At 40.4% G+C, this 24,390-nt stretch overlaps 1 protein-coding gene across 2 annotated transcripts in view; it reads right to left on the bottom strand.

The window, feature by feature from the left end:
- The window catches only part of HECW1 (HECT, C2 and WW domain containing E3 ubiquitin protein ligase 1), a 258,160-nt gene that overhangs the window by 88,937 nt on the left and 144,833 nt on the right, over positions 1-24,390 (bottom strand). For both annotated transcript variants that reach the window (XM_055709166.1, XM_055709165.1), the window contains 2 exons: positions 11,883-11,958; positions 2,397-2,566 (listed from right to left, as the gene is read on the bottom strand). In XM_055709166.1, the coding sequence (XP_055565141.1) occupies positions 2,397-2,566; positions 11,883-11,958 (246 nt within the window). The remainder of the gene's footprint in view (positions 1-2,396; positions 2,567-11,882; positions 11,959-24,390) is intronic.

The following is a 24,390-nucleotide window of genomic DNA, read 5'->3' as shown; positions in this document are numbered from 1 at the left end:
TCTGAATTTGCTCAAGGGTAATCAAGAACATATATAAAAATCTCAGTCCACAGCTATTTCCATAGTTTGGTTTCCCTATTCTAGATTTTTACAACTTTAGCAGCCAAAACAAATTAGGTATGTCATTCAACTGAAAAAGAAGAATTAAAAAACCCCAGTGAGCATCTAGCTTCTATTTCCATGTAGTGACAGAGAACCTTAGGAAAGAACCATCCTTCTGAAATTCCATACTGCCTAACATATTGTTTTGGGAAAACAACTAGTGATCAATCCATTTAACGAAACAGCTGATTTTATCAATATTTTTCACTTCATGTATTCACATCCATCAGTGAAAAGTGCGGACAGAAGAACGGCTACCATCACGAATCACTGCAGAATTCAGCAACAGTTTGCATTCTTCCTTCTCCCTCTGTTTCATAAAAGGACAAAGTTGAAGAAAACCAGGCCCAGGGTCTCCTGTGCAATACCAGCCAATGTGGGTTTTCAGTAATAAAACAGACTTCAGACTAGCTGATGTGCATAGATGGCAACACAAATGCATGCAGTTACACATCTCCGTATCAGTGGAAGAGAACGCAGGAGAACATGTGGAATGATAGTTCAGCTGTTTCAGACTCCTTAGCCACTAACAAAAGAAAGGGAGAAGCAGCATGCTTGCATGCAATCAAGCAGACCAGGGGGCTGAACGGAGAAGCTGGAAGCCAGCTGTGCTCTTTCGCTTTCTGATGTCCATAATTAGGCCATTCCATTGTTTCTCCTTTTCTCACTGCCAAATTCCAATGGAAAAAGAAATGTCAGCCCACAAACTCAGCCATCCTGCATGGCCCGAGGAGAAGGTACCCTTGACATTTTGTCAGGGCCACATTCTTACTCTTTCATTATTTTATCCTCCAGCAGTGCAAAAGAACCTTGAAGTGAAAACAAATTATGTTGGCTGAGGTTTGTCTTTATTGAGAGGAGACTTCTGACCAGTATTGAGTACTTCTAAAAAGCCTATTTTCAGCCTCTATCAGCACAGCTGCTACATCCCTCTTTGGATACGGACAGCCTGCGTGCCACCTCAGCAGTTAACTCTAGCTGATACAGAATGCTGGGATTCATAGCCTGTGTCCTCCTTTGCGTGTCAGCTCCTGGCACCCACACTTGCTGCCAGCTCCCACAATCACATGTACTGAGCGTGACACACATAGAGCACGTTTCCCCTTCATGCCTGCCCGCCTCTAGGCCTGCGTCTTGTGCACTTTACTGAAAGATCTCTGCCAGCTCCCTGATCCTCTGTGTCAGCTCCAGCTTCTCAGCTTGACCTGGGACCCCTCAGCCAGATACATCTTGTGCTTGGAGCCGCAGAAGTTACGGCTTGGTGGATGCCTCATGACAGGGCCTTCCACTTAATTAAGTCCTGTTAGAAGGGGTATTACTCAGACTAATTTCAAGGGTGCCCCCCCTTCCCCTGCCATATAACCTCCCCAAACATAGGCTCACCTGTCGCATAACCTGATGCCGTACCTAGTGTCATGAACATCCTCCTGCAGGTAGGAGTATTCAGTGACATTTCTGCTGGCCTTTTCCCCCTCCACTCGCAGTTCCATGTCTATACAGTTTGACCCAATTATGCCTAAACTTCTTTACAATTTGCATTTCAATTTTAGTCTATTTATTTACTTTTACTCTTTCCTGCAGTGGAGATATTGGTCTGACAGAGAATGCCAGTAAATCACACCCATTATGTCAGGCTCCTTTAATTCCAAAGAGATTCCTCATTCTTTGCTGCCTGTTGCCATTTCTCATGTAATTTAAAAACAGCAGGCAGCAATTGAACTCTCAGATCTCATTAATACCTACTATGCCCTTCCAACAAGAAGCAGCAGAGTAGAGAGTATTTCTTCAAGGTGATGGGCAAACGTGCCAAAGTTGCCTTTAATTTATGTTGCCACTGATGCTTTTCAAGCACATAGATTCTTTTTATTTGCATGCTATACTTGTTCTGCTTATATAATGTCTCCTCTCTGTGCAGGAACACTACGACAACCTAGCAGCAGCCTTTCATGCTATGCAAGTTTATTTTTCAGTTTTGTTTCATGCCTGCCTTCAATAATAAACAACTTCATAAATTACACCCACAAAGTACAACACATACTGAAAGTTTTAACGTTAATCATTCGTCTTTGTAGCTCATTAATCCTTTTGCAATAAGAAAAGAAGTAATGAACTGCATCAAGCACAGTTAGGTCAACAACTATTTAGCCAAGAAAGGAATTTTTTTGTTTGTTTGGGTTTTTTTTGTTTGTTTGTTTGTGTTTTTTTTTAAAAAAAAAAGAGAAAAAGAGAGGGCTACTGCTAGAGTCATTTCCATGTTTCAAGAAAAGTCTCAGCTCAGCACTCAAACTGCTTACCTCTCCTTGCCAGATTGGGTTAACAGTATTACACACGATCTTAGATCTCTTCTCCTGCCCATGATGAGGAAGTGCTGGGAAGATGCTATGTTTTCCAGGCTGGATGGAAATCTTGAGATAAGGATCTGGATTGAAGAACATTCCTTTCTTCAGACCAAAAGCCTGGAAATCTGAAAGAAAGTAAATAACCTAATTATTTTTCACATTCCAGGTAGCTCTCTGGGATGTTAGGAAAAGAATATGGGAAGCTGGTAAAGAATTCAAATAATATGGCAGGAATATGAAAAGACTCTTGTGAGGTAATGTAAAGCCAGGCCAGAACAATCTTGTGATTTAGGATATAATGATTATATAGTGAAGCTACAAATTTTACAACCTGCTGTGCAGAGTGATCTGGCTTCTAAATCAGTATTTATGCAACTTAAATTAAATGATCTGCTGATTCTTCTAAGGAGCTAAGCACTTACACAGCCTGAATCCAGTGGCAGGACTACTCTGAAAAAGAGATCCATTCATTTAATTACAGACATGGCATTTGGTACCCAAAGCATGTCATTTCTCCTAGATATCAATTTTATTTTTCTATCTATCTTAGATTTTAGACCACTTTTTTCTACACAAGAAGTAATTTTACATTTTTTCCATTTTAAAAAGTTTCCTTCCCTGAATGGGTTAACTTTACCTGTAGCAGCTTAGGAAAACTCTTGTAAATAATCTCCAAATTTTAAGCAGGGCTTTCTAGCTACAGAGCTTCCTAGGGAGTGTAATACGAGCCATGCAGATAAAAAATCCCCAGGCACTTATTTCAAAATTTACTTATAACGTTCTGAAGAAAAACACAAAGTCCATTACAATTTGTTCCTGTGAAACCAATAAACGTAAACCAATCTACCAGTATATATAAAGCCTCTGGCCTTCTATTTTTTTCCAGATGCATTTCTAAGCTTTCTTTGGAAAATATAAGCACTTAATTCCATTAGCAAGTTCAGTAGCTAATTTATTGCCCGCTACTCTTTGCATGGAGATGCTCCTCTGCTGTTTAAAGCTTTATTTCACATAGGGCTGTAAGCACAGAACTACGTTCTGCCTATTTTCTCTTACTTTATTGAACAGATAAAAGTATTAGTCAAGATAGTTTCCAAAACTGCTTATATGTATACCTTAAACATTCAATTTAAACATTCTTTTTTCCTTTTAGGCAGGTTTTGAAAACATTAATTTTCACAGTCTTTTAATTCTCTTCTGATTAAAAGCCCAATTATTCTGGCAGGTTGCTGGAGACCATGTAAAACCCTCCAGGCAGATATTTTGGATTAATCTGAAAATTATACACATTCCACACCAACATCAGTCTTTTTCCAGAAAACAGCCATATGAAGAACAGCGATAAGATCTGCCCAGTTACATTTTGCTTCCTTAACATTTGGTAATAGCCAACACAATAACATGTGCAAGTTAAAAAGAACCATTTTTGTCCTGGTTGGTTTTAATCATCTGTTCCAGCCCACAATTCATGTTGCAGATATTCAAAAGCTGTTGGACAGATGGTCGTGAAACAGTCTGTATTTTAAGAATATCATTCTTATGATGTTCTCTAACAATTAACAAAAAAAATAGAGAATATCGCTACTAATAGCCTATTTGAAAGTACTTTGCTGACAATATGTACCATGATGTTCCTAGCAACACTATTACACAAAGAAAATAATCTGGTTCAAACTGGTAACACTGAATTTTTTTTTCTGATTGTACGATCTCTATGTAACCAGCATGTATCTCATCTATCAGCCCTGCTTAAATGCTATATGGCAAACTCTTTTGCTTTGGAAGTTGTACTGTTAGAAATACATTCCAGAAATAGAAACCAAGACTGCAAAAGCACTACGAACGACAAGGCCCATCAGTGTAATAGTGTCAGGCTGCTAACATATGAGAGGAGAGAAAAACCTCTGGGATCTTATTTTCTTTCTCTCTGATGTTTCCTCAAAAGATTCTGAAACTGAAATATTTATTGCTGTATATATTTCTGATATTTTTTTTTTCTTCAAAGAGAGACCACGCTATCCTTGGGTACCACTGTGCAAAGAAATGGTCTATTGATAGACAGGAAAGAAAGTAACTAGCACTCAATTATGTACACTTCTGTATCATAAAGAACATACATATTATGATGACCTACCAGCCTCTTTCCAGTTATGGGAATTAAGTGCAGCCATGAAGGTGAAGGCACTCCTAACCTTAGTTTGTAGTCCAATTTTTACATTGGGGTGAGAGAAAATAATGTAGCTAAGCACATAACAGGAAATTTTATTTGTGTCATTTTCTTGCTTAAATTACATAATACAAAAACTTTTGTAAAAATGTCAGTTAGAAATGTCAATTTTTCATGTCCAAAGCACACTTAGGGATAGTAGAAATAGCTTTCTCAACAACAAATATGCCACTTACATTTACATATCTCACCACAAATTCTCAGCACCGTGGAAAACAGAGCATCAAAAATGCAAAAGTTCTAGATAAAGCTACATGGACATCTGCAGATATCCAGAAGTCCATTTAATTTGAAGCACAACCTATGGATGCTGTAACTTGTTGAAACCAAAGGCTCACATACACTCTTACCACTGCTGTATAACACCCCAACAGAAGAATCCCAGCTCTTCTGCTTCCCCAAATGAGCATATTTCTCTCTTCTCTGTATTGTCTTCAGAAAAAGGCTCTGAAGATACTAAATATTTAAGTGATAGTTTAAGGTTAACTGAATTTAAATCTTTGGTGAAACCAATGTATTCCAGAAGGCTTAGATGTGCCTTGCTGTACACTTCAGTTTTATAGTGTTTTCCTTGAGAAAGTGCTACCAAGATAACTCATCTATGCTTTGCAAAGATGTATTGTCATCCAGTGTCTTAAAAAAAGTTATTAATATACCGTATGTCAGTTTCCCATTTACTCATAAATCATGCTTTAGTGTGAAAGAGGTTACATGCATCTAACAGTTTTAATAGTGTCAGGCCATCTCTCATGAGAGATGACAGGAGGAATGAATCCAGGTGAAGACACATCAACCACAGACTCTTTCGCTGCTGCACACTTTCAGTTATTTTAAGTACATGCATCCCAGTCCAGCTAGGCTTGCTTCATTGTAGAAAAATGGCTTACACTAACTGCTGCCTCCAAGTGAATTATGAAATTGTTCAAACTTCAGGACTTCCATTCCATATGTGCTGATCTCTGGGTGTCTGGATGAGACCTAAGGAGGCTTTGCTCTAGGTCACTTGCACGCATGTAGCCTCTGTTCCTAAGGTGGGCCACAGATTTCCCTGTTTGCCTTGTAAAGGATGATTCTACAAATCCATTTTCCATGCAACAGCACAAACTTAGGGGCACTGATGACTGCATAGTGAGGGAGGCACTATTTTTGTGGCAATTCAGAAACTAGCATGTATTTATTGGCAAAATACAGAAGCAGGCGGATATAAATTCCATCAGACACAGCTTGAACACATCTGTGTTTTACCATGTTTGATTTTGCCTCAGTACAAGTGACTAAGCTTTCAAAGAGTCAGGGGAGAAGTATGATTTGGGTTTGCGAGTCACATTTTGTCATGCTCAGCAAGGAGATGCTCTGATAGTAAATACCAGCAAAAATATCATAGAGTATTTCAGTTCCCTCCTGACATAGTGAGGTACTGCTCCAGACCCATGCTCCTTGTAGGAGCATGACAGAAAAGGATGGAGAATCAGAGTGAGAACCAGAGTCTGAAGCAGTCCATTTTCTAAATCAATTACATTTAGTCCGGTCATCAGTCTGTCCATAGTAAGTTAAAGAAGTTAGAAGCTGTTTTCGCCAAGGGATGAGAAGCTTTTGCCAACACCTGTGGAAAAACTTTTCTAGAAATAATACACAAGACTATTATGTGCAGTTTCTAAATGTGTCTTGAGAAGACTAAGTCCGCCTAGTCTCTTGATGGTGCATATTTGATTTAACTGAAGTAGACAGTCTACAACCCAGCAGAAGGGTCAAAGACGACTAATGAGTAGCAGAACAACTAGCTTTGAGAAAGTGATATCCATATTCTAATACAGTTGGCAAATTCCTTTCAACAAAGTACAAGTACTGAATGTCTTTTGTGTTTCCCAGCACCACCCAAGCGACAACACTGTATGTCCTGCAGCTAGCTACACTGAGGCTTGTGGGAGAGATCATTAAGCCCCAATAATTCTATGGTCAAGTCACTGAATCCACATTTTTCTTATTTAGCATACTAGTCCCATGTTCTCAGAACTACGAAATGGTACATACTCCTCATGAGCCACTTGACCCTCTGAGAAGATGAAGACATCTTGAGTTAGGCCAAACATGCCCAGACCATATCTAGAGGCATAATTAATGAAGTACTGCAAAGTTACCAGGACACCGGAAAGACTAAAGGGTCACTGGAAAGACCATAATCAATTTAGATTGTGACTTCGCTTGATGAACACCAAAATGGAATGTATTCTCCCTATGTTCTGCTCATTAATGGCAGAAAGTAAAAACACTGTCATCTTACCGAGATCCTAATAATTCATGCATCAAGGCACAATAAATCATCTTCATGATCCACCACTGCAAGAGAGTTGCTAATTAGGATGGCAATGTACAGCTCCAACATTTCCTTTCAGTTTTCCTTTGTAAATTCCCAAAGAGCCATCAGCTTGGGTTCTGACACTGAAAAAATGTACTGGAACAGGATTGGGTTGGCTACCAATGAGGTAAGGTAGCTGTCAGGGTGCTAGTATGTCAGTGTTTCTTCTGTAGAGTGCGCTTTGTAAAACTTGACCAGAACAAGCAGGACCTATCTCAGAAGGTAGCAGCTCATCTACTATACTAAGCTACCCAAGACGTAGTGGGGGCTTCAGAGGAATGAACAACAAAACTCTGCTTGCTCAAGATTCAACAGGAGGCACACATGTACTGCCTCTCAGCTATGTGCTTTTAAAGCAATAGACATTATTTTAGCTACTAGCAGCATAATAACCTTTCAGCAGTAAGCACTGCAATATTGCATTGGTTTGGAAATGCCAATTTGATTCATGCAGCAGTATCTGATACTAAAATTTACGGTAAGGGAAGTGAGCATGGATCAACAGAAGTATTGCATCTGGCAATAGATTTTAAGAAGCAAATATGAAAGAATTTTAGAAAACAAACAGCAATGTGCAGTGATGGGAAGCCTTAAAATCCAACACAGCAAAATAACATGGGGGAATTGAGAAAGATACTATATAATGTACAACAGATACCAAATTGATCGGCTACTGAATGAGGTTCTGCAACTGGTGATATGCAAGAGATTAAATCGGATAATTAAAGTGGTTCTTTCTGCTCTCAGAAATCTACAATTCTATAGACAGACTCCAGTCTCCTCCTAAAAAAGAATGTAAGAAAGAATTGGCTGGTGTAGTTACACAAGAAGGTGTTTAAAGATCTGAGATGTAAAAAAAAAATAATCTAAGTGGAGCAGATAAGCCAAACATTTCTGTCACATAGGGCTCCCAGGCAAATATTAAAGACAGAGGAAAAGAGGAGAAAATTATTTTTCTAGCTGGAAATGCTATAGGGGAAAAAGCAAGGGATTCTCATTTGTGTAAGGAAGGGGCAGCAGAGGTATCAGGAAGAAAATAGGTCTATTAATAAATGAAAAGTAGAGAAATTAATTATTCAAAAATGGCTGAAAGACAGGCTACCTTTTTAATTGCCTTCATTAAGAAGGAAAACACAAAAAAAGCCTGAACAGCTAATGTGAACAGCTTAACACAGGGAGTTTTTATCACTGCAAGCGATTAACCACTGGAGCAAAGTACCATCTCTTGGTATTCTCAGATCCAAGACTGCACACCTGTCTGTAAGGTACGTCTGAGTCTAACTCAAACTAAGCTCCACACCATGGAGCAACGTGGCCTGTGGTATATAGGATAGTTGAATTCGAAGCCTTTTAAGCCTTTAAAAATGTTCGTTTAAAGCACTGCAATACTTTCTAGGCACAGGTGTACTGGAGGTGGTAGAAAGTCACCTCACCTTCGCACAAGCTCTGACAGGTAAGAAAAAGTTGAATGATTAGTAACTTGGGTTTAGATAGAATACATCTGGGCAAGTTAGCTTGAGTTGGGGAGGGCAGAAGAGTAGGTAGGTTTATAACAGTATTAAACAGACAACAAATTCGGTGGCTAGAACTCTGTCACCAGGATTTCAAAAAAAGGCTGGAAAATAAAGTGTATTATACATCTGCTTTCTGATCAAGCATTTCATGGTAACTACTATTGTCAAAGTGATCCTTAGTAGACCTAATACAATTTTGAGTTCTGATTTATACTCTAACTTCCATAAACTGACAACTGATATTACCTGAATGTCTGGTCTGAAAGCCACATAAAAACAACTAACAGTACTTCTCAGAGAGGTGTGATGAGGAATAAATGCCTGAATGTTTGTGGAATATTCAGATCTTCTGGTCATTTGTTCCACAAGAACACTTACAAATACAGAGTGTGCAAACGCATGAGATATGTGAAATATCAAAGCTTGAAAAATTTTATTTGATGCAACATATAGCTAGGAGGTATATCATGCAAACCTCATGGTAACACTTTCTATATATACCAGCCAACAGAATAGTTTCACGGGCTTCCAGCAAAAGTGTTACACTGATGTTAGACCACGAACCTTCAGTGAAGTGGCTGGTACATCTTGGGAAGTTTAGCACATTTCTTCTTTCTGTACTTTCTGCGAGAAAGCTCTAACACTTTCAGCCACCTTATCAGAAGTGTGACATTCACTGGTAAAAGCAGAAAAGTCATGTCGGAAAGTAAATGCAAAGGGACTGCAGAGCCTTCCTTAAAGACTGTATTTAATCTAGCTCAATTAGGCTTCCAATATTCCTCTAGGTATTTTAAATAATGAAAGCTATATTAATACACTTATCATATAAATGACTAAGAAGCTTAATCATGGGAAATTATCTTTTTTTGAGATCAGTGTTGCTAGTGAACCTATTAATCTGAACCAACCTTTCACAGGACCAACTTCCAGTCTCCAAAGGAATAAATACAAAGAAAACAAACCTCCTACTGACGTAAATGCAAACTCTCAGCTATTTCTGTTCTCAAGATGCTAGCCATCTCCTTTTGCTTTGAAGCATCAGTTCACACTTTTTTCTTTGTCTGCCATTTTTATTCAGGCCAGAAATCTTTTCTCAGGCAAAACTCTCAGTGAAACCAGTTGGATTTTGTTCAAGCAAATACTAAATACAACTACAAAAAGAATAAAGCACTCTGTCACCAACTTTTAGAAAGAATTTTTCTGCACAGTTCATTTTAACATAGGGTCTCACCGGAGTGTCGGGCAACAGAGCAAGCAGCACAGGTGAAATGAACCGATGTAGTTCAGCATTTCTTGGGATTTGGCCTACTTTGAGATTTTTCTTTTCCATCCTAATATTTTTTTTTCTTTTTAATAATTGATATGGTAGAAGGCATAGCTCTTCTCACATTCTTCAGATGCTAAACTGCTTACGTCACAATGTCTCTGTGTTGGGCAGCACCTAACACAATGGTCCCCAGTCAGACTAATGGTCTTACACTTTTTTTGTTTTTTAATTACAACTAAAGCAACCATAATTTGGAAACCTAACTTTTAAGTAATAACACTAAAGGTGACAGTATACCAAAAAATTAGATATTGAAAAGGAGAAGTCTGTATGAGCTGAAAGGACTTGTGACAATAGGTAAGCCATTGCTGCAACAGTAGTGCAAATGGAAAGGAATCCCAGTTCCTTCTGATGCCTCTGGAAGGCCTGGCTTGATTTACATTTTATTAGCTAGCATAAGCAGGTATAGGAATAGCAATAACTTTACTTTGAAGGAGACAACAACTTTTTTTGTTGTTAAATTGACTAAGAAGGTAATAAATAAATCCTTGTGACATGTTGATCTGTTAATTTCAGAGAGACTGAAATTGAGCTATTTTGATAGTAAGGATTTTTTTTGATAAAATAATTGTGAACTGCACTCAAAGACTTTCAAATGCCTGGCTGTGATGATGTTGTTAATATGGTTGTGATAAAAATGTAAATTAATTGCTTGTGAACCACTAGAATAATATATCCCAAATATATTACAAGGTACGGTCTTTGTATACTTTGAATCAAGCTGTAAATCAGATAGTTTAGTTTATAAAAGGGCCCATTGAGACAACATTATTTAGCAATTTCAATTTATTACTCTTAACATCTCTTGGTCTACTAGGCCAAAGAATCTGACAGAATGAAAAATTTAACCAATTCTGGTCATCAATTTCTGTGTAAGATTATCTAAGAACATTAAAAAAAACCACCATTAACTCTACTCCTTTATTTCTGTTGAGTTAAACCCGTGGTTTTATTAAATTGATGTGACCGAGTGGGTGCCCAGTGTCCAACCCGGCAAAATGTGTTAGAAGAGCCTCATTTAATGTCAGTCTAGCCTGCCACATAGCATATAAAACCTCAAGAACCACATTGGCCACCTAATTTGGAAAAGCACTGACTTGCACGCTTAATATTAAAGAGATATGGAAGTTCTAGATTACTTTAACACAACTTAGAGGAAAGCTTGAAATAATTATACAGCCAAACCAACCATGTAATGTGATGCTTGTCCAAGTGTAGGACTTGTTACAGAAAGGCCTATGGCTGTAAAAACTTCGAACCACAGTAACTTTTTTTTCTCTGTATTACTTCCTCAACAAATTTCCAAGTCAAGTTCAACATCTTTATCTTCCAGGAGCTAAAAACATGGAAACCAAGTAGCAAGCATAAAATTCCAAAATGAGAACCTCGCACACAACTACTCTTTTGACAAACTGATTTACAGATTGTTTTTACCAAACCCAGATCAAATGGTCTGTAGCTGCTTCATGGAACCATATTAGGCCTTTAAAACCTGCAGTGACATGCCAAGTGACGAGGCTGAACATTCTTCAGAGAACTTGGAGGAGCGAGAGCAGTCTTGGGGCTCAAGAAGTCTGGGAGTCACTGCTGAGCAATACAGACAAGCTTGTGAACCATGGCTCATGAATCTGCCTCGGGTCCAGACCAAGGCGGTGGAATGTGCTCTCCAAGAAACAGAGGACTACCACAAATTATATTTTGCTCTGTAAGGCACATGCCTTTGATCTGGCTTTCCCTGACCTACATGTATAGCACCACATTTAATCATAAACAGGAAAACCAAACACGGCCTCAAAACTGTACTTGGACAAGACACTTCAGCACATAGCTCTCATTGAAGGAAGCGAGTGTGGCAATAGCCACAAATATTAATTCTCTGTCTCACCATTACTTCTAGCGCAACAGGCAAAAAATCCATGCTTAAATGTATACATACATACACACGTACATGAAAGGGTTTAGTAACTTCAGTTTCCCACCCTCTGGGCTTAAAAATTCCACATCAGCAGAGACTTACCTGACAATGAAAAACTTATCAGTCTCCTGCTTCCTTGTCCCTGGATTGAATCTTCATTGGTGATGCTTTTAAAAATCTGCTGGAAGAGAAATAATGGTGAGAGAATTTTCCAATAACTCTTGAATAGACAAATTGCTTAATAACTGTCTTTTATACAGATTCTTAGTTTTACAATGAAGAATTAATGAGATGACCATTAATCAAAATGATGTTTTTATCTAGGTAATAATTTAACCACTAGTGGACTAAGTCATCCCTTCCTGAGACTCTTCCTTAAGAAAACACAATGATATGAAAATACTACTGTAATTTTAATATAGCAGTTCCTCACCCAAAAAGAAACTGCTTATTAAACAGGAGGTAAAAGTAGCACATAAGGATGGGGATGTTGCTGTCATCTCTAAAAACAACTTCTATCTTTATAATGTCTTATTACTAGTTACTTATTACAAGAAAATCTTGTTCCAGAAAGTTTATTACATACATGTGAGAAAGACTCCTGAGAGCTTACTAATACTCTGCAAAAAACCCCAACTGTGAAATATAATAACTATAAGCACTGAGGGTGATTTGGAAGAAAAAAACACCTTAAAAAGCCATCTGTAGATGACCCTTTGTACTCCACAGTTTAGGTTGTAATGTCAGTCTTTGGTTCAGCAAGTTTACTGGTGGGCTGCTATTTGCAAATCGGGACCCAGAGCTACCTTCTGGCCATGATCAGAACTGGGAAGCAAGAACACCTTTGAGCCAGTGTCTGGGGCATCAGCAGGAACCCACTATCAGCAGTTTTCACTGCTGTTCCCCTGAACACAGCGGAGGAGATGCCATCGGGAGTCAGGCTCCAAGTTCAGCAGGGAGGTGGTGCTACTATTACTACCTCCCACGGACTCTGGAGTAAAACCAAGTGCCACTCTGCTCCCGGGAAGCCACAGCTCCCTTCCACTCTTGCCGTTCGGTTTCAGGCAAAAAAAGAAAACCAGTATTTATGCAGCGAAGTTCCAATTTCTGCCAGGAAAGAGTAACTGAATCCCACTCAGCTGTGACTCATTGCTCAGTGTATTAAATATTGTGTATTCAACCTTAACTTCGAAAACAAGCTGCTCTTGCCCCCAGAGAGTGCAAAACCTGGGCAAGGGGGCACTGCAGCCCAGCTAGCAGGGATTAAAGAGCAGGCACAGCTGGCAGGTCAAGACACCGATGAGGCCTAAATCATAAATATAAAGCTTGAAAATGGGTACCATTATAAAAAAAAATGGGGTCTGTTGCATTTGACTTTTTGTCATAATCATTTTGTTTCTTACAGACTGTTTAAATGGGAAAAGGGTACCGAGCAGAGTGGGACTATGAGCAAATTCCGGTAGAAACATCCTTATTGGATCACAGCTAATTAGTTGCAATTATACTTTTGGCCTTCTCAGATAAACATACATTTCAATATATTTATTGAAGCCACCACTGGTTTCTGGATAGAGACACGTTTAAATCAGGATATTTTATGTGACTATGATAATTCTATGACAAGAACTCAGTAACCTTTACCAGCTGAAGCTGTGATCCCACCAAGAAACGTCATTTCCTTGTCAGGATGTATTTTTCATACTACATCACTGCCTGACATTTATTACACATTATCTTTAATGCTTTACTACTTATGATTTTTTCATGATTTTGTACAGAACAGTAACTGGGCCAACCAACCTAGATATGTGCACATTTGCAAAACATGCTTTTTCCCAGCCCTTAAACATTTCTCTGGGTTTTTTAGATCTGCCACGAAATCAGTATGAACAGTTTAACAGTCTATGCTTTGAACAGATTGGGGTGGATCTGGTGGGGTCCTGCAAATACCCACAACACTTAAAAATATGTTGCTGTTAAATGACCCTTTTGGGGCCATATCTACATTAGGGAAATACTATCGAGACAGTTATACCAGAGTATCATCATGAATCCTGATATAGGCAAAGCATCACCAGCACAGCCAAAGCTGCACAGGCAAAGCCTGGCATTATACAAAGAGAGTAACAGCGTGTCCAGCCCCATAGGAGAAATAATAACAACAACAAAAATATTTATGTGCTCCTAAAGGTACCCCACACTGTCTGGTGAGGTGCTCACCCTTAGTCACACAGTTACGGGGCCTAAAAACCAGCCCTGCTTCATAAACAAATTGCATATTCCATAGTTTATCCTAGTGTAACTCTCCAAGATGTGACATTACATCAAAACGCTAGGCATTTTGGTAACATCTAGCACTTCACCTTAGTAATCAGAAACACATCACAACACTTTTTTGAAGCTTTTCCAATTTTCATGCTGTCCACGCAGCTGAGAAAGGGAATGCACAGGAGAAAAGCTGAGGGAGAGAGGCACCTGTTGTTGGGCTGACACCTGGGATGCACCATCAAAAACTTCACACAACTGAGCCAAACACCTCTACTAACCCAAACCTCTGCTCCTCATCCTCCAGTGGCCTGCCACCCTCCACATGTATACATGGCACCTTCTCACCCAAAATACAGGTCTTCAGGCATGGCAGGGCACATGCCAGAGGGGCTTAAGAGCAGGTAGACGCCCTACCTCAAAGGAAGGAGCAATTTTGCATGAACATACCCAGGGAAGGATATTAAGAAAGTAGGGAAAGTGATTATACTTCTAATATTGGTGTTTCAAGGAGCTGGGAGGGAGGGAGGAATTCCTGACAGGAAGTCCGATCTTCTGAAAATCAGAAAAAGCTACTTGCTGCAGTTTGGAATCACGGTTTTCTAAAGCAATACCAGACTGTCCGCAGTAGTGAAGACAAGGCTAAGAGCACTTGACGCAGGGCAGGGTAAAGGACAGTGTGTGGTCAGCAGCACTCTCCAGCCACCAAACCAACTGCGATTCGTAGCATTTTGAGGTGTGGGATGGCAAAGCGCACGGGTCATACTCTTCCTGCTTGCCATTTATCATGAGAGAAATCCAGACAGATTTTAGTGGCTGCAACATAATTACGCTGGGAGTTTTGTCACTGTAAGTAAACCTTGAATTTAGTCATCAGGACGTAAGAAACCCTCTCTCTTCTCAGCTGCCATTTAAAACATGGTTAGCTGACAGAAAGACAACATTCGTCTCATCACTTGATATGCTATGGACTTGAAGTCCTTGGTACGAAAGGGCACAAATGTGATTTTCCCTCAATAACTGTGGTGCTCTTTTATGCCCTTGAAGTGAGAGCTCAGTCTGAATTAGTTTAACATTTTTGTTTAGAATGTCCTGTTTGCACATTGTGCAGTCCAGCCTAATTATTTTGCAAGTCCTGCCGATACGGAACAGGATGAATATGCTTTTATTACATGCTTCTGTCATATCTGGACATGAAGAGATGGGACGTGAGCTGCAACTTCAAGCCTAGCTGAATGTCTCAGAAAACTAAGGCTTCCTGAAACAGGTTCCAATCTCCTTTCGTTTTTCTTGCTTGTAATCGAGCCGGTGTCATTGCCACTGATAGGAGTGCATGCACTCAAGCAGTTAGAGAAGTATCAGTGCTTCCTTTAAAATACTCTCTAGTAAACACACACTGTAAAATCTCCTTCTGTTCTGCTATTGAGTTTCCCAACTTCTGAAGCATGGCAGAAGACAACAGCCAGAGCCTGTGACAGCTATCTGCGAAACATGGGGAAGCGCCTGAGACCAGGTCCAAGCCTCTCGAGACTTGCTGAGATCACGGAAAGGTCCACGTTTGGTAGGGCTTTTCATTTTTTTTCAGTAGAGAGAAAAGAGAAAGCAGAAGGAGATGACTGAAAGCTAAAAATAACACAGTCTTGTCCTAGTATCACTTTTCCTTATGAGTAGTTCCTGCAAACGCTGGAGGGAAGTTATGTGACCCTGAAGAAGAAAGGAGGCAGGCTTCAAACTAGCAAATGGAGCTCTTGAGACTCCCTCCCTCTTTAGCCATGGTATGCGTTATGAAAAAAAAAAAAAAAAATCAAAACACCACAAATCTTTAGAAATCTCAGAGTACTACAGTCTATCAGACCTAGGTGAAATTCTGAGTGCATCGCTAAAAATTTGTCTAAGCAGAAGCTAAGAAATAGAGACTCTCATGGCTAATTAAAAATATCTCCTAAAATACCTTACCCTTCACTAGTCTATCTAGATATGTGGAAGAGTAAGGACAACCCTCTTGCTCCTGGAAGTGAAGTGGCTTACAGGGCAAACCTTGGGTGCCCCTGTTCTGCCTGCCTGTACCTCTAGGTTATGAGGCAAATACTTTTGGACAAACGTACAGTGTGTGAAAGCAGGTCTGGAAGAATCTGTAACTATGTTTGCCTGGTGCTGTACTAGAAAATCTGCCTTTGGGCACCACAGTGACCAGTACAGTACAGTGTGCTGGTAAAATGTGCCTTGTACCAAGTCTCTTTTAGCATGTTTATATATTGTGCAGCCCAATTTAATTATTTTAGAGTCCTGCTGATATGAAAAAGGATTAATGTGATTTTATTACATGCTTCTACCATGGCTGGACATGTGTAGCTGAAAAATACAAGCACTTAGTCCTTTTCCAGCAGACAGCACAGGAAAACACTGCTATGCCTTAATCTTAATGTACCCTAATCCACTTTCCTCTTCAGAAGGGCATTTTTGATTCAAATCACAAGTGAAAAATAGCGTCAACTCAGTCCCAAATTATGCATCAGCAAACAGAAAAAGTATTGCTAGATGTGTCAGAGCTAAAGACACTGTGTTGCAGGGCTAGGGGGAAAGATAGGCCATATAGTAACTGCCTGAATTATGCTTGCTTCAAGCTCTAGTTCTTTGTTCTCTGCTTTTCAAGAGCACTAAACTTGCCTGCAGATTTAAAGCAAAATAAATAAGGTTAATAGCCTGAATTCAACAAGAGCAAAAGAAGCAGCTGATGCTTTGTCCCCTGTCTCCTTCTATCTGTTTGTATCCCTTAGTTCATCTGAGATACAAGACGAGTCCAAAACTGCCCAGTGCAACGCAGGGGCAGAGTACCAGTTTCCACTCTGTACAGCTTTCCTGATACCAGTTTAAATCACCTTGGAACTATTGTTTTAACAGACCTATGTGTACATATCACAGGTGTCAAGAAGAGTTCCTCAAAAAATTGTTCTCCCCTAAGCTAGCCCTGTTGGCTTTTACTATTGCCCTCTTGATTTCACTGAACTCTTAACAGTAGGAAAACTCTCTAAGCAAGTGGAAAAAGGCTTACGTTTTCCACAGCTCAGCAGTGAAGCATCTTTCCACAGTAAAAGAATATAAGACATCATTCCAAGTTCACGCTTCATATTCTGCCATCCTTTTTAGAGAGGGAATTCCTCAGTAGATCTGCAACTAGGTGAATACTTCCATTTCCTCCCAAGTGCTGCATTTGAAAAGAAACAGTTTTGGAAAAAGATTGATGAAATAAATACAGACTAAATAAATGCTTCCTTTCTCTCTATCACTTGACTTCTTCCACATCTTGGGAACACAGGGCACACACGGGGATGTAAGGGGCCAACTAACAAAAGGAGCAAACAGAGGCCTGAGCTCCGTGACTGTCATTCACAGAATTATGGCTATAATCCCAGGCACCACTTTGAAAATCTAGCCCTAATTAGTGGCAGTGCTTTAGCTACAACCCTCGCTCTGTTCACAGAATTATCCAGCTCTTGAATGTAATATATTCCAGTTATCCTGTTAGCTCATTAAGCCACTGTGCTGGCACTGTAGTATTTTTCTGTCAGGTATTTCCAAACAGCAGCCAGCTTCTCCAGCAGCAGCCTAACTCCCTGCTGGGCTCTCTGCAGCTGGCTCATGGTCCTGAAGGACTGTGACCACCCACACGCAGAGCTTTCCCTGCGTGTCATGGTTAGCACCATTCTAGCCTTGCAATACACCACCTTCTCAAAGCCATTCCCTAATTAAAGGGGAGAACATGCCTTTTGCAGGCACATGGCAATTGCCCTCTGTCTGCAGAAAGCTCCTTTTGCCTCATCTTGCAGCTCTGCGTGTTGATTAATTCATTTATTCCCAAAAGAATGGAGTTTTTCGTTCCAAAAACTTCTTTCCCAGAAATCCCTACCAAAAGGTAGCAAGGAAGCGAGTAAACATTTTTTTTTTTTAGTTTTTTTTTTCCCCTCATTGAAAATGTTACAAATTCCTTCAGGAGATCCCAGATAAATTCTGGCAGCCAAACTAAATTAACAGAAAAGATTGCTGCTTACTATCATCAGTAAAGTCCTCTGGAAGGCAACTAGCAACAGGCTTACGATGAGAGGTCATTCAGTGACAGTATGTACCAAGTGTATGAGGTCTCCATGTTGGCATGAAGATATTTCTCATTCCCTACCCTACCCTACTTGGGTAGAATGCTATTTCAGCATAACCAGAAGCTAGAATAGCAACGTTAAGAGAAACCACTTCCAATTAAAACAAAATTGAGGATCAAGGCAACAAAGCACTATCTCCCACAGACTCCAATGTCTTTTTCTTCCAAAATTTTATTAGATCCAGCTTTTTAATCGTTTCAACAGTTCTGCCTGATAAACTTCAGCTGTCCTTCGGCAGCACAAGAAAAGCTTTGATTAGAGATTCTGATCTTTCTTCACTCTTCGAAACTTCATTTAAATAAACTCAGATTTTCAGATACTTAAACACAGTCACACATGCATATGGATAGGCTTTGGGTTGTACTTTCTGGGTCAATGGCTGGACTAATCTAAGTAGCAGCCATTTTTTCTTTATACATAGTAAACTTCTGGGAGGACTGTGTTCTGCAGCATATCTCACCAACCGCTCACACGTTGGCTCTGAGGCTGCACACTAGCTGATGCCAGCGACCCTTAAAGCACTCAGCAAGTCTAAAGTAGTCCAAAGGATGACAGTAGCTTACAGCCCCAATGTGCAAAAGAAACTCTGGTTGAGGTAGCAGGGAAGAAGGCTCCTTGCAGTTGCTAAACAGCTTTGTGCTTCCCAGAGACCAGCATCCAGAACACAGCCTCTAAGGAAATCTCGGTTTATGGTCAGACTTACATCAGGCAGCTGCCTAATGCAGGACAGCACTGGCCCTGTAAACCTGACAGGTCCATACACAGAGCATCAACGTGCTTTAGGACTCTGACAGCAAGAACTGCTTGTAAACATTAGCCTTTCAGGAACAGCTAGGCAAGATCCTACAGCCCACTGAAATCACTGGGAGGTATGCCTTGACAGGTGAGCCAGGTCCATTGGGCACTGTTTGGATCCTGTAATTCTGCATAAAATTTGCCCCTGTACCCTCCAAATTCAAACTTGTCAAGAAAACATTATATTAGGAGAACTAAAAAATTGCTGCTAACACCTTTTCTCTTTGCACTATGAAATGACAAGAATGATTAAAACATAGGGCCTGTATAATGGTAATACCCTAAATTCTGACACATCCACAGTGTGTTTGGAATGCAGGAAACTGCGTTAGACAGCAGTTCATACTTCCAGTCCGCCTTCATCAGAGCTTCAGAAACTCCTCACTCTCCTAACGTAGTTTGGCTGGGGTAAGTACGTAGATGAGTAATGCTCACATGTGTGAGAGACAACCATATCCTTCAGCTCAGCTGTATTTGAAGAACAGCTCAACGCATTCGTCTTGCTGTCAAAGTGTCTGGACAAAGGAATTGAGTCAATGACCCTTTACGCCATAAAAGAAGCAGCAAGACAGTGAACAATGCCCATTCTTCTAAATGAATGCCCCAAACAGCAATTCACTATGAATACCATTATTTCCAGAACTGAGTTACAGACCCTTTACTTTCAACCTTGAATTCTACTTTCGGCAGAAATGCGTCAACTGTAGAGATTTATAGTTTGATTTTAAAAGCAGAGCAGTATCTGCTACTTCAAATGTTCCTTGATCTTGCTGAATCACTAATAAAACATTTCACTCCACAAAGCGTTTTTCTAGTTATGATGGCATAGAAATGCTGAAAAGGAAAAAAGTATTCTCCTTTTACAGTATCTACAGCCACTTAGTTAATGCAGCCTTATTCACACCCAGTGTTTCTCCTCTGTACCTTTTGGGAGACCCAGTAGACCCAGCAGAAACTGCTTATCATATTTCAGTAAACCCATGGGGGCCTTTTTGTTTGCTTGTTTCTGTGGTTGTTTTTTTATTTAATTTTTTTCTTTTTAAAAATTGCCTTTGTTCTCCTGTTTGGCTACTGCTGCCTACAGCATTCACTGTTTTTCTTAGGTTGCTGCTTTCTAGAGCAGCGGGTTTTAAAAAGTCAACGGCCTTGTCCAGTGAAGTGGACTTGTGGGAATACTGATTGTAATCAAACTGCTACAGAATAACCAATATTGGAAGAGATGTCCTGAAGTCACCTGACCCTTCAATCAAAGAAGGACCAACTTAGAGCAGGCTGCTCAGAGCCCTGTCCAGTTCAGCTTTGAGTATGTCCAAGGAAGGAGATCCCACAAGCTCTCTGGGCAACCTGTTCTAATGCTTCACTACTGTCTCGAGAAAAAAACCTATTCCTGAGGTCTAATCAGAATGTCCTTTGTTGCAACCTGTGTCTATGGCCTGCTGTCATTTCACCATGCACTGTGAGAAGAGTAACTCTTTCCTGCAGTGTTCCATTAGGTAGTTAGAGGCATCAGCAACATTCCACCTAAGACTTCTCTTAACACCGAACAAATACAGCTCTCTCTGCTACTCCTCATACGTAATGTCAATGACCAGTCTTAAGGGATGAAGAAAACGGGGGGCCAGGCACATCCTGAAAAGGACTGTGGTGGGGTGTTACAGCAAACTTGAGGTACGGCAAAGACTTCTGAGGAGAAGCAACATTCACGTAATGTGATCTCCAGTAAAAGCTGAATTTGGAAGGCCTCATGAAAGGTTTGGCCTGCTGCATATTGGATGCGAAAGACTTCTGAACATAAAGTCACAAAATATGACAGGAGGGGAAAGGGATGTCAGCTAAACGCAGGAGTGCTGCTGCTACAGAGAAATCATTAACTACCATGTGTACAATTATATAATTCTTGTAGCTCTTAATAAATAAATCACATGTTATCAGCAACAGAGGTGTTTTCTGTTGCATGTGTCAGTTTTGATGAAAATCAGTGCACAATTCATCTCAAACACTTCAGTCGATCCTGGGAAACCATTCTGTGGAACAGAGCAAGGCAACACAGAGTTTCATACCCCATATTACACATACCAACCACATCGTCGTCATCCAGTAGTCACACAGCAAAGAAGTTACTCCCATCCCCACACAAACTCCGTCTCCCCTGCTCCCCAGACCCCTCCCCTTGCTAAACACCCTCGTGTGAAAACCGGGTGTTTTCTGCAGAAAAAACCTCCCCCTCATCCCCACCAGGTATATTCCTGCCCTCCGCCAGGAAAACAGTTCATAGGATCATTTTAATTGGGAAAGATCTTTAAGATCATCTCATCCCTTCCTTCCTTCTTTGCCTGCACAGGCAGCCCCCACGCTCACTTGTCTGTAGCTGTTTAAGTGGTGAGGGGCAAGGAGAGGAGAGCAGAGCTGGTCTGTTGCTGCTGCCATCGCTGGAGCTGGAAGCCAAGATGAGCAGAGGCCCGTGCTCCACCACAAGGCTGCCTTTCCAGCGGCAGCTCTCACTGCTCTCCTCCTCTTTCCTGCATTAGCAGGAAAAAAACTTTCTTGGCCAACATCCGAAACTTTGGGCCACATGGAAGCAGGTCTGACCCCAGGCACCTTCTTGGACCATGCCCCCTTAACCAGTTGGAAAGAGAAGAATAAGAGACACAACTTTTCCCCTCCCATCTTGGGGCAGGCTCTTCTGCCAGTCTACAGTGAGACGTGAAGGATGACTGCTGAATCTGATAGTCAGTTTTGACCCCTCTGAAAGTGGTAAGAGTTTGGCCACTTACTTCATGGCATTAATATTTTATCCTCTGGTGCTACTGCATTACATATTCTTGAACTGCAGGACACTGAAGCAGCCTGTGCTGACCCCTTGTCAATGATGCATCACCCACAGTAGAAAGTGAGGACATCATGAGAGAGACTTGGCAGCTTCCCCCTCTGTTCCTCACCCTCAAAGGCACAACTGAAAATAAATGTGCAAGCCCTGAGCATCCCTCACTGGCAGCAAGTCCAAAAAGCATGAAGACTCACAAGGTGTTACTGCATTGCGTAGAGGGAGGCAGCTGCAAAACCAGGGAACCTGCAAACTGAGCTCCAGACATAGCCACAGCTCACCCTCACAGCAAAGCAGGAGACACCTCACATGCCTGGGTGCACCTGGCAGCTTTGGTCACCCCACTTTGAGGCTCACACAGTGACTATCAGCCAGCTGGCTGGAAGGCAGCCAAGTGATCCTAAAGGCCGGTCGAGGCCAGAGGCCAGCATGCTTTTGAGGCAGCCTGGACCTCCTAATCAAGAAGCTTTTCAAAACTGTGAAAGGAAGCAGCCAACAAAAATGTGAAAGAAATCAACTAGAAAAGGAAAGCAAAAGTAGAAAAAGAAAAGGGGAACCGAGAAAAGGCAAGGCTCTATAGAAGAAGGATGGAAAACAAAGAAAAGAGTAGTGGAGGATTCTATAAAAAAAGCAAGAAATTAATTTCTGAAATTTCAGACCTTCCACATCCTAAAATATTCCCTTCCTCCTTTTCAGGCACATCTCAAAAAACCCAAACCAAACACAAAAAACCCCCATAAAAACCAACCAACCAAAAAACTTCAACAACGATCAATACAGCTTTGTTAGTACTCAAACCTGATGGCAGCAGCTTTCAAACTTGCCTGCTGGCGAGGGTAAGTTAGAACCTTTGGGGAAAAATGAGAGAAATAAATAGGCTGCTAATAAAGCCAGGGTTTCCTGACAACTAGTGGCACGTCCAGACTTTTCCAGTATTCAGCTTAACTGTTCCCATATAGCTGAATCAGCTGTATGGTAACAGATACTGGTTGCCCTCAAACATTTCACCTCTGGGATCACAGTCCCAGCACAGTTGTAGTCTGCTAGACAAAAGGTCATAAATGTGTTGGTACCTGGAAAACGGTCCATTATATGTTTTGTGAACTAAACTTTAACAACTGCCCGAGGTTAGTTAGGTAGTATGTGTGATGCTGGTGGTCCTTTGCTAAGAATATCAACTTACAGTCTAATTAATGTGGTTTATACTTACATTCACCATAAAGTCCTACTGCATTGCCATTAGGGCAAAAAAGGCCTCAATGTAAATAAAAGTCAGACCCATTGAGTAAAAGGGGAACTGTAAAAAACATTTCGTTTCTTTCCATCAGACTTTACAGATGTACGAATTTAAGCCTGCTTTTAAACTGGAGATATTAAGTGGGGAGGGGCTGCATGCTTTTGGAAAGGATGGAAACTTGCTTGTCTGAGAACTCAGCTAGCTAGCTGGGAAAAAAACCCCAGATATTTAATGGAAATGGAAAATATTTCTCCAGAGATTCAAGGACTAAAAATGAACAAAAAATTCAAAATTCAATTAAAGACATAGTCTTACGCACATCTGCTGATACGTAACATACTGACCCACATCAATTTCCCCGTTTGAATCTCTTTTGTTCTTAATCTTTCATACAAGTAATAATTATAGCAAAAATGATTTAGAAAAGTATGCAATATTATGTAACTGTATTCCATCAGCAAAACTACATTAAGGGAACATGATTATCCTGTTGAGCTCTTAGAAACCAGGAAATGTAAACCTAAAAGATAACTGTGAAGCATTAGGTCTGCCTCTTGATGATTATAAATTGCAATACTATTTTCTTTTTTTAGCTGTGCCTGATCATAACCTTTTCCCAATGTAACAATATAGACATATTTTTTGATCACCTGGGTTTTGTGAGAAGTATAGGAAATCCAAGATTTACTTGAGATTCAGATAAAACATAAACCTAAAAGCTGAATCATCAGCATAAAAATGGGAAATGCACAACTGAATAGTAAGAGTAGAAAATATGAGAAGAGAAAAAAAAAAGTAGCTAAGTGGAAAGGATGACATGACTATGACAGGGCTTGCACACATGTGCAAATGGACACGAATAGACAAGAACATTTGTGCACACTACGCTTGAAGGCCAGATACCTGCAAGCACTGAGGTGTGCTGGGTTCTTGAAAAGCCTTTTAGCTTTCAGACACCACCTGCCCTTCTCTTTCACCTACTCATTATATTTGCATTGAAACAACCTGCAAGTTAATGCCGCAAACATTCAAAGTAACCTACAAATCCACAAGTTATAAATACAAGCAAGTTCACCTCACCGTTATCTCCGCAGTCATGTCTGCTGATTTTATGTAAGTTATCTGAGGGTATGGGTTATTTCGGGACAGATTTTAAGTACTGGTTACTTTTATAAAGAATCATGCATTGTGAAATTAGAATAATGTTCTTCTCTCCTCAAATCTTCCTCCCCCCACCCCCCCCCCCACCCCTTCTTCCCAGGACTAAGGAAAGCAGACAAGGGAACAAAAGAAAGCTATTTCAAGAAAAAGTAAGTTAGTTTTCTCCTTTACATT

The sequence above is a fragment of the Falco cherrug genome, chromosome 4 (assembly GCF_023634085.1).
Source record: "Falco cherrug isolate bFalChe1 chromosome 4, bFalChe1.pri, whole genome shotgun sequence".
Lineage (NCBI taxonomy): Eukaryota > Metazoa > Chordata > Aves > Falconiformes > Falconidae > Falco > Falco cherrug.
Note: the sequence above shows the minus strand (reverse complement) of the source record. Positions and strands in the feature narration are given on the sequence as shown.